The sequence below is a fragment of the Giraffa tippelskirchi genome, chromosome 4 (genome assembly GCF_054371585.1).
Source record: "Giraffa tippelskirchi isolate mGirTip1 chromosome 4, T2T-mGirTip1v1.2.pri, whole genome shotgun sequence".
In the NCBI taxonomy this organism is placed as follows: domain Eukaryota; kingdom Metazoa; phylum Chordata; class Mammalia; order Artiodactyla; family Giraffidae; genus Giraffa; species Giraffa tippelskirchi.
In genome coordinates this window covers 168,321,264-168,334,581 of record NC_137278.1, presented here as the reverse complement: position 1 = coordinate 168,334,581, position 13,318 = coordinate 168,321,264, and the positions used below count along the sequence as shown (strand labels likewise).

The 13,318-nt window shown below is 47.3% G+C and overlaps 1 protein-coding gene across 1 annotated transcript in view; it reads left to right on the top strand.

Moving 5' to 3' along the window:
* SYN3 (synapsin III) overlaps nt 1-10,229 on the top strand; it is a 436,230-nt gene extending 426,001 nt beyond the window's left edge. Inside the window, exons 11-14 of the mRNA XM_081591365.1 lie at nt 1,029-1,163; nt 2,136-2,223; nt 5,909-6,197; nt 9,798-10,229. Of these exons, the coding sequence (XP_081447491.1) occupies nt 1,029-1,163; nt 2,136-2,223; nt 5,909-6,197; nt 9,798-9,930 (645 nt within the window). The 3' untranslated portion in view covers nt 9,931-10,229. The remainder of the gene's footprint in view (nt 1-1,028; nt 1,164-2,135; nt 2,224-5,908; nt 6,198-9,797) is intronic.
* The last annotated feature ends 3,089 nt before the right edge of the window (nt 10,230-13,318 follow it).

Sequence of the window (13,318 nt, the reverse complement as noted above, 5' to 3'; positions counted from 1 at the left end):
TATAGCTAGGGAGGAGACAGAGAGCCCACCAAGGCCCCACCCTCCACCAACCCACCCAAGACCTTCTACCTCTGTCCATGCCTAGGGAACCACCTGGATCATTGGCCTACGTGACTTTGGGCAAGCCCCTTCCCATCTCTGGGCCTTGGTTTCTCCATCTGCCAAAAGAGTGGGTTCACAAATATGATCACTCAGCATGCATGCATGTCAAGTCACTTCAGTCGTGTCTGACTCTTGGTGACCCCATGGACTGTAACCCACCAGGCTCTTCTGTCCATGGGATTCTCCAGGGAAGAATACTGTAGTGGGTTGCCATGCCCTCCTCCAGGGGATCTTCCCCACCCAGAGATTGAACTCACAGCTCTTACATCCCCTGCATTGGCAGACAGGTTCTTTACCACCAGCACCACCTGGGAAGCCCCTGATCTCTCAGGGCCCCTCCCATTACAAGTGTGCCTCCTTTGAGAAGCAGGCTTCTCCCTGTGGAAGAAATTTCTCTGCAGTTTAATCTGCTAGAGTCCCGGAGAACAGGCCTCGCCTCTTCCCTCTTCTCTCCGAATCTTGAGTTGACTCCAACCTGTGTCATTTTTTGATCATAATTGAGCCCCTTCCTTCACTGTTTCTGGCTTTGTGGAAAGTCTTGACCTTGGGCCAAAGTTCAGGAAGCTGGCCCCAATCCTGGGTAGGGGCCGAGGTGGGAAAGGAGGGGGCAGAGACCGGCTCCCCCCAAAAAAGAGCAGAAAAGGTCAGCAAAGGCTTCCCGCCCTTGGTCACATGTCTGAGGCCCAGCAAATGCAGACTGAATTGAACTGAGTCCAGGGAGTTGATTAGACTGAACTGGGGGAAATCAGCTGTCTCCCCTGGGGTCATTTCCAGCTGAGACTCTGGGCTGGGGATTTGCATGGAGAACATTGCCATCTAGTGTTCACTTCTGTCCTGAGGTCTGAGCCCACCCTCTTGGGATGCGCTGCTCAGCTGCCAGGCTCCCCTGGCATGAGGCTCCTTCAGGACTCCTTTCTCGCCCGCAGGTGATGGACAGCTCAATGCCCCTGATTGGAGAGCACGTGGAAGAGGACAAGCAGCTGATGGCCGACCTTGTCATCTCCAAAATGAGCCAACTCCTGATGCCAGGCGGCACAGTACCCTCGCCCCTGAGGCCTTGGGTAAGACAGTGTATAGTCATGAGAGACGCTTGGCCGTCTGGGAGTGGGTGCCCTGATCCAGAGGAGATGTGCCCAGGGAGGAACCGACTTGAGGAGAAAGAAATGAGGTGTGGGTGGGGCTGGGCTTGGGGGAGTTTGTACCCTTGCTCCTGACAGGGACATTTGGGAGGCTCTGAGGGGCCCTTCCTCTCTCTACCACCCTGGAGAGAAAAATGTGGTCTCAACTGGGCTTTGAGTGTCTGCAGGCAGAGATTATTAACATAGGAAACCAGTTGTCCCATCTGTGCCCTCCATCCCGGGCCTGAGTGGTGAGTAGGGTGTGTGTGTGTGTATGTGTGTGCATGCACGCACACTCATGCCCACATGTACGCACATGCCCTGTGTGTGCTCCCAGGGCACCAGTCAATAGGGACTCCTGTGTCTTCCATTTCCTCATCTTCCAACCTCTTCATGCTAACACAGAGCTCCTGTCTTCCCTGATCCTCACCGTGGGTTACCAGATAATTCTCCAAAGAATTTTCTAGATCTCCAGCTTTCTGGAAAAGCAAGTCTCAAAACCTGATCCCTCTTTTCCCCCTCAAAACAAATCTGTGATAACAGATGTCAGAAAGATGCTTGTTTTCAAGAAGGCCACTGGCTTGGAGAGGGCATGGGGCAGCCTTCTCCACTGGAAGTGTTCTGTCTTGACCTGCTTGGTGATTACACAGGTGTCTCCACGTGTAGAAACTATTTGTGCTGTGCACATTATGTAAGTTTTACCTCAGTAACGATGGAGAAGAAAATGGCAACCCACTCCAGTATTCTTGCCTGGAGAATCCCATAGACAGAGGAGCCTGGCGGGCTACAGTCCATTACACGACTGAGCAACTGAGCAACCTCAATAACAAACAGATGATTACAAATCCGGCCCTCCCACCCAGGAGGTGAATGGCTGTAGTGGCCACAACAGTCTTCTTTTCTCTTCTGTTTTAGGCTCCTCAGACTAAACCAGCAAAATCCCCTGGGCAAGCCCAATTGGGTCCTCCACTTGGACAACCCCAGCCACGGCCACCCACACAAGGTAGGACCCACGACAAGCCACCCACCAAGAGAAACCATCCAGCAAGGATGCTGAAATGCACTGAGGGATCCACATGTGACTTCCAAAAAGGCACTCTGAAAAACTCCATCTTAATACTAAATCGCCAGACTTATTCCCTTGCTCTGTGTGCAGAATGAATGAGACCATGAGGTTGTCACTCCCTTAAAGTCAGGAAAGGAGGGAAGAAAGACTGAAAGTAAATGTATGAAATGTCTAATATGTGCCAGGCCCTGTGCTAGGGGCTTTCCCATTTATGGTCTCATTTTCAGCTTCCTAACGTGTCAACAATGAAAACGGGCATTTCCTTTTTACAGAGGTAGGCGTTGAGGCTTTGTGCAAGGAAGCACAAGAAAATGGCATGTTTACAAGTCTGGACTTTCAGATCTTCTAGAAAGTGCCTGTTTCCTAGCCACTAGCAGTACCTGATTATAGATTTATGAGCCAACCAGCAAGAGTGAGAAAGAAAAATGGAACATTATATAGAACCTTGTCAATTCAAATCATTCCTCAAAAATATCCCAGTATTACTAAGTAAATGCCACCATTTATCAGAGAATGGATGAACTGTTGATGACAAGATGAAAGGAGATTGTGGCAGTAACTAACCCCTCCTCTTGGGCTGCCAGCTGCTCGTGTGTTCTCACGCTCAGGCCTGGGGTGAAAGTCATCTGTGTCCTCTCTTGATGTCAGAACCTTCCAGGCACCCTCATGGCTCTAGTGCCAGCTCGGGGCCTCGGGACAGCTTCACCCCAAGATGCCAGGCCAGGCATCTTCACAGTGATCTTTAAAGAATCTGCTTTAAGACCCATCAGAAAGAAAGCACTACTATCACACTGGGACCTTCCCAGGCGGTTTTATCAAAGTAATAGATTCATTACTTCTTGGGAAAATCAGCCTTGGGCAGCAAATGGCTTCCTCTTCCACAGGTCTTATATAAAACACCCATTCATTCTTTCTTGTCTGTGTTTCTCTTCCTGGAAAAGCAGAAAGCATTTAAGAAAATGGAAATTTCAGGACTTACACAACTGTGTACCAGTGAACATTGAGTTCTTCTTTAGGCAGATGAACATGCTTGAATCTACTTACAATGTCTCAGTCCTCTGGCAGACTTAGGCAAGTTACCTCACTTCTCGGAGGCTCAGTTTCCACAGTGATGAAGGAGGAAATGACATCTGCCTGTTTAGTAGTGGAGAGCTGCCTGTGAGATAATGCAAGAGAAGCAGTTATAAATAGCAAGCTGTCCCAGTGTGGAGGTAGTGCTTAGTAGGTGCTAGTAATTTATTGCTGATAACCATCACTCAGTCGTGTCCGACTCTTTGGGACTGTAACCAGGCTCCTCTGTCCCTGGAATTCTCCAGGCAAGATTACTGGAAGGGGTTGCCATTCCCTCCTCCAGGGGATCTTCCCTAACTCAAGGGTCAAACCTAGGTCTCTTGCATTGCAGGCAGATTCTTTACTGTCTGAACCACCAGGGACTTTAACTGTTAAAAACTCACTATTAGGGACTTTCTTGGCAATCTAGAGGTTAAGACTCTGCACTTCCACCCCAGGTAGTGCAGTGGAACTAAGATCCCACATGCCGCACAGTGTGCCAAAAAAAAGAAAATCGGGTCCAAGGAGATGTCAAGTAGATGGAGAAACAGGATAGCGACCTCAAAAGGAGACAAAAGAGATTATCAAAACCTTTGAGGCCAGCAAGGATGCCAAGAACTTATTCTTACTGGATTTTTCTGTAAGGAAAGCAGTTATGTTGATATAAAGAGACACTGCCAGAATAAACTCTTATAGTTTAAAAAACTCACTATTAATAATTTGTGTCTTACTAAGCTTCCCTGCTGAGCTGACTTAGTGGTAAAGAATCCAACTGTCAATACAGGAAACACAAATTCAATCCCTGGGTCGGGAAGATCCCCTGGAGAAGGAAATGGCAACCCACTCCAGTACTCTTGCCTGGGAAAATCCCATGGACAGAGGAGCCTTGTGTGCTGCAGTCCATGAGGGTCACAAAGAGTTGACCACAACTTAGCGACTAAACAACAACAACAAGCAACACAACAATGATAATATACATGTTGTTCTTAATGATTGTCCTCATTAGGAATACTTATAACAACTGCAGCCCCACTGCCCTCCCTGCCAGGTGATAATTCTTTGATTATAGGACGTTCAAAAACAACTTATTCATCACCCTGCCAGGCTCTGGCTGTGTCTCTGCCCTCTCCTTTCCCACTCTGCCCCAGGACTTACTTTTTCAACCACATTTGCACAGAGCACTTCTAAAACAGAGAGCTACTGTATTCTTGTTTCCTCTCCGGCTCAGAGTAGAGACACACACAATAAATAAAGAGATATTATTTTAAGGGACAGGAGGCTAAACATACTTTTAGTGAGTTGAAAAACAATCAATTAAAAACCAATTAGGATAATTAAAGAAAATGCTCACTGAATTAACATTTAGAGTAAAAATAACAAGGCTAATTAAAACACAATGCTTTCATTGAGTTCCCAAATTAACAAGATCACATTATTAACTTGTTTTTTGAACTCACTACTCATTTTCAACTCAGTGAAAGTGAAGTTCTCTTTTAAGGAACCTCATCATCTTTTAGCACTGATCCTGTGCTAAAGCAAATACTAAGCAAATACTATCTACATATGTTAATTTTTTTCTATGTGCTCAAACAAAAATTATTAATTTTTTTTTGCTTTACCAAGAAGCTGAAAGAAAATAACTAGTCTCTTGATGAATCTCATCTGTATAATAGGGACTGAATGAATAGTTAATAAATGAGTAAATAAGAGTCCAGATTTTCCAAGCTATTACCAGCCTGGAGGGGCAGAGTGTTGGGGAAAGAGGGGAGATTAAAGATAAAAGTAGAAAACATGTTTTTTTGGACCTGTGGTGGGTTTAAGAAAACAAAAAAGCAAACCAACATTTAAAAATGAGAAACTTTTACATAAAATCCAGATTTCCAGCTCCTGTGACAGAGTAGGAGCTCTAGAAACAGTGGGAAACAAGGTAGCAAATGCCACTGACACTTAGTAATAGCTGCTCCCTTGGTAACAGCTGCTTCCCAGATGGCGTTAGTGATAACGAGCCCACCTTCCAATAAAGAAGTAAGAGATGTGGCTTCCATCCCCAAGTCAGGAAGATTGCCTGGAGGAGGGCGTGACAACCAACTCCAGTATTCTTGCCTGGAGAATCCCATGGACAGAGGATCCTGGTGGGCTATGGGATCGCAGAGTCAGACACAACTGAAGTGACTTAACAGGCATAGCCTGCTCCCTTGGACAGGGCAAGGACTCCTTCCTTTGCCTCAGGCCCATGTATTTTTATTTATGCCAAAATGAAATTAAACCACAAATACTGTTTTATAAGCTGCTTTCTGTCTAGCAGTATATATTAATATTTAGCATATATTATCAACATCACGTGTCATTTAATATTGTTCTGCCACATGATACATGATGACCATAGCACATTCCATTACATGAATGTATCCTAATGTTCCTAGTCAGTTCCTCTATGGTTGCCTGTTTGTATTGTTTTCAGTTTTTCACTTGGTAGGAAGAACCCTGTAATGAAGTTCCTCGAAGTGACACTTGTGCACAGCCTTATTTATCCTAAAAGAATTTGAATGGAATCATTTTTTTCTCCCTGTAGGGGGCCCTCGCCCAGCTCAGTCTCCTCAGCCCCCAAGATCTGGGAGCCCCTCCCAGCAGAGGCTCTCTCCACAAGGCCAGCAACCCCTGAGCCCTCAGTCTGGATCGCCACAGCAGAGATCGCCAGGGTCTCCCCAGCTCTCCCGTGCATCTGGAGGCAGCTCTCCAAACCAGGCCCCCAAGTCAAGCGCACCCCTTACCTCGCAGCCCAGGCCCCCTGTGCAGGGCCGCAGCACCTCCCAACAGGGTGAAGAGGCCAAGAAGCCAGCATCACCCCATCCCCATCTCAAGTAAGTGCTTTGGGACCCGGGAAGGGCTGAGAATGGACTTGGAGTGTGGGTGGAGCTGGGCTGGCTTAGGGTCAGGGACTCAGAGACAGAGCAAGACCCACCAAGGCCTCACCCCAACTTTAAATGGGTAAAAGGAGGCCTAGAGGATGGAACCTGAGTGGCAGGTAGGACCTAGCAAGGCCAGAGCATAGGTTAGGCCCCACTGTGATCCTCCATGTATACCTGCATCAGTTACTTCCTGCTGCATAACAAACCACCCTGAAACTTAGTGGCTTAAGAAAGCAACCATTTTCTTTGTTCATAGTTTTTTTCATTTAGCCACTTGTACTGAGTTTCATTCAGTTGGGAGGATCTCCTGATGGTCTCTCCTGGAGAGTTACCAGATAAAATGCAGGATGCCCAGTTAGATTTGAATTTCAGACAATGAATAATTTGGAGTGTATGCCCTCAAATATTGCATGTGCTTAGTTGCTCAGTCGTGTCTGACTCTTTGCTACCCCAGGGACTATAGCCCACCAGGCTCCTCTGTTCATGGGATTCTCTAGGCAAGAATACTGGAGTGGGTTGCCATGCCCTCCTCCAGGGGATCTTCCCAACCCAGGGATCAAACCCAGATCTCCCGCACTGCAGGTGGATTCTTTACTGTCTGAGCCACCAGGGAAGCCAAATATTGCATGGGTTAGACTTATACTCAAAAAGTATTTTTTTAAATCTGAATTTCAAACTTAACTGGGTGTCATGTATGCTTGCTTACTAAATCTAGCAACCCTGCTCTCCTGGGATTGCTCATAGGGCTGTAGTTATCCGGCAACTTACCTGCGGCTGGACAGTCCAAGAGGGTTTCCTGCACACATCTGGTTGTTGGTGTCACCTGTCAGCCAAGCCTCTCTCTCTCCTGGGGCCTCATCCTCCAGCAGGCTGGACCCAGCTTCCTTATGTGGTAGAATTACATTCCAAAAGGGCAAAAGTAGAAGCTTCAAGGCCTCTCAAGGTCCAACCTTAGAAGCTGCACGATGTCATTTCATCCCATCATAGGCTTTTGATAAAAACAAGTCACATGGTCAAGTCCAGATTAAAAAGGTGGGAAAATAGACTCCTTTTTAAAACCTTATTTATTTATCGTGCTGTGTCGGGTCTTAGTTGCAGCATGCAGGATCTTTGTTGTGTCATGCAGGCTCAATAGTTGTGGCGAATAGGCTTAAGCTGCTCCTCAGCATGTGGGATCTTAGTTTCCTGGCCAGGGATCGAACCCATGTCTCCTGCATTGCAGGATGGATTCTTAACCACTGGACACCAGAGAAGTCCCGGAAATAGACTCCTGATACAAGGACCTGCAAAGTCACCCTGTGAAAGGCTAGATGGCTGCGATGGGAGGGAAGGCTCCATCCCAGGGCGCACATTTGTTCTCTCTCTTGTTTCCTCTCAAGCCTGTCTCTTGGTTTGAGGTCAGAGAGAGAGAGATCCCAAATGTATTTTCTTTGGAAAGTTTTTCCTTTCCTTCAACTCCAAATAAGCTAACCATAATTTTTCAGAAGAAGTAATGTATGTATTCACCTGGTTCAAAGATCTAAAAAATATTGATGTTTTTATTGAAAACTCTTACCCCACCTCATCCTCATCCAATGCTTTCCTGCCCCCTGCTCCCCAGAGGTAACCATTTGTTAGTTCTAGTGTGTTCCTCCAGTATTTCCTTATGCACATACAGAAATATATGTTCTGGTTCCCTCCTCCCACTTATTTACACAATCAGCAGTGTTCACTATCCACACCATTCGCTCCTTGCTTTTACATTTAGCAATACATTCGGGAGCTCTTCCACGCAGTTCATTGACATTTTCTCCTTTACAAAGCTGTATAATTATTCCACTGTGTAATTATACTACAATTTATCTAACTAATCCACTATAAATGGAAATTTGGTTTTCTCTTACAAAGAAGGCAGCAGTGAATAGCCTTGAAAACAAGCTTTTTCTTATATGTGCAGGATCAACTGTATAGAAAATACCTGAAATGATATTGTTGGATCAAAGGATAAATACATTTTCAGCTTAGTAATATTAGCAAGTGGTCCTCCAGCAGTAGGCATAGAGGTTGAAAGCACAGACTGTAGAGTCAAGACCACCTCTGGGTTCAGTTTGAAGTCTGCCACTTAAAAGCTGCCTGACCTCAGAAAAAAGTTACTTAACTTCTCTGTGCCTAAACTTCTTCACATGTAAAATGGGGACAATAGTATTTACCCCACAGGGTCATTACGAGAATTAAAATGAGTGTTTGCACAATTGGTGCTCAGAATGCTGCTGGCTCCATATGTGTGTATCTGTGGCTGCCTCTCACGTGTGAAAAGATGCAGCCCAGCTAATCACAGGACAGACAAAGGCTCTGGAACTTAAGCCAGGTTTGAGCACTAACCTTGTAGTAACCTAGCTGTGTGTGTATGTTAGTCACTCAGTCGTGTCTGACTCTTTGAGACCCCATGAACTGTAGCCCCCCAGGCTCCTCTGTCCATGGAATTCTCTAGGCAAGAATACTGGAGTGGGTTGCCATGCCTTCCTCCAGTGGATCTTCCTGACCAGGGAGCGAACCCAAGTCTCCTGCATTGCAGGTAGATTCTTTACCGCCTGAGCCATCAGGGAAGCCCAGTAATCTAGCTAACAACACTTGAATCTCCTGGTTGATGCTCTAAAGTATTATTTGATTCAGTTCAGATCAGCAGGTACTTACCAAACGCCTACTCTGAACTAGTCTTGAATAACACCCTGGGTGGAAGAAGCAAGGGGTAAAAGATAGCCCTGCTCTGAAGAAGATTTCAGTTATTTAATGTGATGACAAGAGCCTGCGTGGATCTCTTCCTATGTCTTTCACCCCCACTAGACTGTGAGCCCCTTGAGGGCAGGGCCTGAATCTCATTCATGTCTGGAGCCCTATCACCTGGCATTAGGCTGGCACAAAGAGTCAAACACTGCCTTTCAGATCGTAGGCACTGTGAGAACTCCAAAGCGCATTGGAATTGGCCATAAGAGCGTCGAGCAGAGTTGGAGTTGAAGCCCATGGTGTTGGAGCTGGAAGAGGCCCGAGGGTGGGCTGGACCAACCCTCCGTCTCACAGATTAGGGAAAGGAGGCCCCGCTCAGTGACTTTCTAGCCTATGGCCAGAGGAACAGATGGCAGAAAGGGTCTGGAACACAATCTTCCAATCCCCAAACTGGCGCTGGAAAGTATAGGAGGAACAAGCCTAACCTGTTGATACTGCACCTTACAGTTTGCCAAGCAGGTTTGTGCACTGAGGTAGGAGAGTGGACAAGCTGCTCTCCAGTTGTGCCTGCCATCTGAGCAACCTGTTTTTGTGGGAAGAATTTGAGCCTTGGATGCTCCCTTGTTCCTTGCTATGAGCCTAAATTTCTACACCTAAAAAAGGAGGGTCCCAGGAGCCACCTGGCGGGTTAATTGTGTGTGTGGTGTAAGTGTGGGGATGCCTGGCTGCTGGGCTCAGTATCCTTGGGGTGATGGGGTTCATCCAGCCAGCTCCCAGGCAAGCCCCAAGACCCATTTCCTGGGGAGTCCAGCCATGTCATCCCTAACTTCCTTTGCCTCTCTGTTTCAGCAAATCCCAGTCCCTGACTAACAGCCTCAGCACATCTGACACTTCCCAGCGTGGGACCCCCAGTGAGGATGAGGCCAAGGCCGAGACCATCCGCAACCTGAGGAAGTCTTTTGCCAGCCTGTTCTCTGACTAACCCTGGTCAGGCCTCTCCTGCCCCACCCTCCATCTCAGCCTTGGTTCCTGCTGGGAACAGAATGGAGGGCCTGAGAATATCCTTTCCAAATGCCTTTGATCCAGGAACTGAGTTCATGTGTTCCCATATCCCTTTGCCATGGCATTCCAGCATCATCCAGCCAAGCGGTGGGCATTTGAGAGCCTCCAGATTCCTCAAAATGGGCCTTAAAGATGGGTGTCACATCCACCTTCCTGCCCAGATGCTTGCTCCCCTGCCTCAGATAACCAAGTGAGACATCAGTGTGACTGGTTTTGACATTGCTTGTTAGTGTTTTGCTTGCCTTTGGGAAGGGGCCTCTCTGAGCCTTGCCCCCATCTCCATAAAATGCAGATGCTGAAGTCAGACCTCAGCAATGTAGGAGGCAATGACCTTTTGACAGTGTTCTACAAACAAAAGGAGAAGAGCCCAGCCAAGGGAACTTAGCACCTACCCTTGTCAGTTCCATCCAAGCTCAAGAGACAGGCCTGCAGACCAGGCAGGCCCAGGCCCCATCACAACTGCCACCAGTGGATCTTGAGGACCACAGAATGAATTCAGACTATGTGACACGTTGAGCCTTTCAGAACATAACAGAAACAGAGAGGAGGCTTTGCAAGGCCACTCACACCCAGCATGCTATCCTAAATTGGACAGCCAAGAGCAGACCCCGGGTTCTTTTAGGAATCACTCCTAGTTCCCAGAGGGAGATGATGTCCTCAACTAGTCAAGGCCCTTCCACCCATTCTGCGTTACACCACCGTTCAGTCTCTCTGGATTCCCACCAGGAACGCTGTTTCCCCCTCACGGACACACAAGGAACCAGAGACGGTGAGCAGACAGATGACACAGGATCAGAAAGTGCGATGACAGTAACTTCTAGCTCGGCACTTCAGACTGAGCAGCAAGGCATGGGTAGGTTACTCAGCTACAAAAGGGTTCACTGGTCAAATGTGCTTAGGAAATACTGTTTTGGGTTTGTTTTCTGAGCTCAACAGTACCTATATCAAAGGCTCTTGGAATTCCTATAGCAAAGAAATTAGTTTTAACTTCGTTTAAGCCACACTTATTTGACTAAAAAAGTTAACTGCAGAGCTGGAAAATGTAGCCCTGACTCTCTTCCCAATACTCTTTCTCCTGCCTCAGACTCCTCTGGGGAGGGGCAAAGGTGCGGGGGTGTCCTGATCACCAAGCACCTGATGCTGGAAACATCGCTGGTGCCAGAACCAGCCTCCTGGTTCTAGAAGGCACTGAGGGTATTAGAACATAACCACGTTGTCCCTTTACATCCCACTTAGCAACTGGAGGGCTTCCCTAATAGCTCAGTTGGTAAAGAATCCACCTGTAATGCGGGAGACCTGGGTTCAATCCCTGGGTTGGGAAGATCCTCTGGAGAAGGAAAAGGCTACCCACTCCAGTATTCTGGCCTGGAGCATTCCATGGACTGTAGTCCATGGGGTTGCAAAGAGCTGGACACAACTGAGCGACTTTCACTTTCACTTGCAACTTGAGACATGTCTTCCCCTTACTGCTCACAGGGAAGGGAGAGAGGGAGGTGAAAATGGAAGCATCCTTGGCCTGGAGCTGCACTCTGAATAAAAGAATGCAGAGAACTTGTCAGGCAGGTGTAACAACACGGAGCCATGTATTTTAGGAGATTAAGAAGACAGGAAATACACGAAGCAGTCATCACTCTCCCACTCTGGAAATAAGACCAGAAGAAGAAATCAAACTATCTCACCCAATTCTCATTTAGCAATAAAACACAGCCCAAAATACACAATGGAGTGGTGACAGGCTAGACAAGGTTCCTCAAAGCGTAGGATATGGCCATGGGCGTAAGTCACTTCATTTCAGGCCAGAGGAGTCAGAACTTCCGCTCATCAGGCCTTGAACCTGTGTCTCTGTCAACCTCCCTAAGTGTTTGGAATGCCCCTTGAAGTTAGACCTGCCCTGAGCTGTGTGGGAATGCTGCTGCGTGAATGGTGCTGCGGTGGAAGCATCACACCCAGGGTGGCCCCATAAACAGTGGTGACATGGCTTACATTGTCCCACTTCCCTGTATTCTCTCCCCTCTCCCCGAAAACATCGGAACATTCAAACACCAGACATTCCAGTACAGTAGCACACACTCATTTCTCAGGCTAGGCATCCTTGTTTTTATAGCCATGCACGGACAACTCCAGGACATGAGACAAGGTTATAACCAACACATTGAAACAAATTCTCCCATTGGTCTGTGTGTGAATGCAGAGACCGTGTATGGTCCTTTGAGACAGTCCCCAAAATGGACTAGTTTCTCACGTAAACTAGCACATGTTACCTCCTAACATTTAACCTTTAATAATTGTGATATTTTTAAATGGGAAAGAACAAAACGAAAGGGGGAGGAGAGTCACTCTGGAGAGATTCTGAAAGGTCGTGTTTGTGCATTTTTGCTTGGTTTCACAACTCTGATCCAAAGAAAAGCTAGCATTTCCTGTCCACACTGTCTTGGGGAGGCAGAACCAGGACAAAGATCCATTTGGTGTGTGCTGACATGTAGCATAGTGAATAGAGAGTTTAAAATGCAGCCCCACTGGACACCTCCACCAGCTGCAGAAAATACCTTCTTCCAGATCTTCCTCCTAACAGCCTGATTAAAGGGCACTGTCACTTAATTGTCACATCAGCTTTCGAGGGATACTGGAATCTACATGTCCTTTCTCTTCCATTCATCCTCTGTCCTCTTCGTCACGCCCCCTCTGTCCCCTGGTTCAGTCCCTGCTGATGGGGCAGTTAGTTCTACCTTTCCAGAATTTCAGGGTGATAGGCCTTCACGCCCATGGTAACAAACACAGTAGTAAATCCCATGAGCCTGAACATCAGTGACCTTCTGGAAGTTCTCATCTGAATTTGCAATGAAAGGAGCTTGAGGGGAAAGCAAGCTGGTGCCGGCAGCTTGTGAACAAGCTACGTGAGCATAGCACAGCACCCGCCGTTGGCACACGTCGATGTGCAGGACCTGTGTTAGATTGGCCCTTCTAGAAAACTATGAAATCAACAAAATGCAAACAAAGTGTTAAAAGTAAAGAAAAGGTTTGCTTTTTCTGAGAGTATCCATGTAAGGAAGTCACTTGCCCAGGAAAAGAATTAAACCAATAGAGAGATTAATGAGATAAGAAGCTGAAGAAAACCTGTAGTCCACGGGAACAAACAGAAGCAGGGGCCGTGGTGAGCGTGGACCCCACACAGATGAATTGACTGCAGGGCCACCACAGCAGGGAGCAGAAGGGACACAGTACCACTGTCAGCATCAGTCAGGAGGCATGGTGAGCAGACCAGGACAATACCAAAGCTTGTCCAGCTTTTCCAGACCCAGGACCCAGGG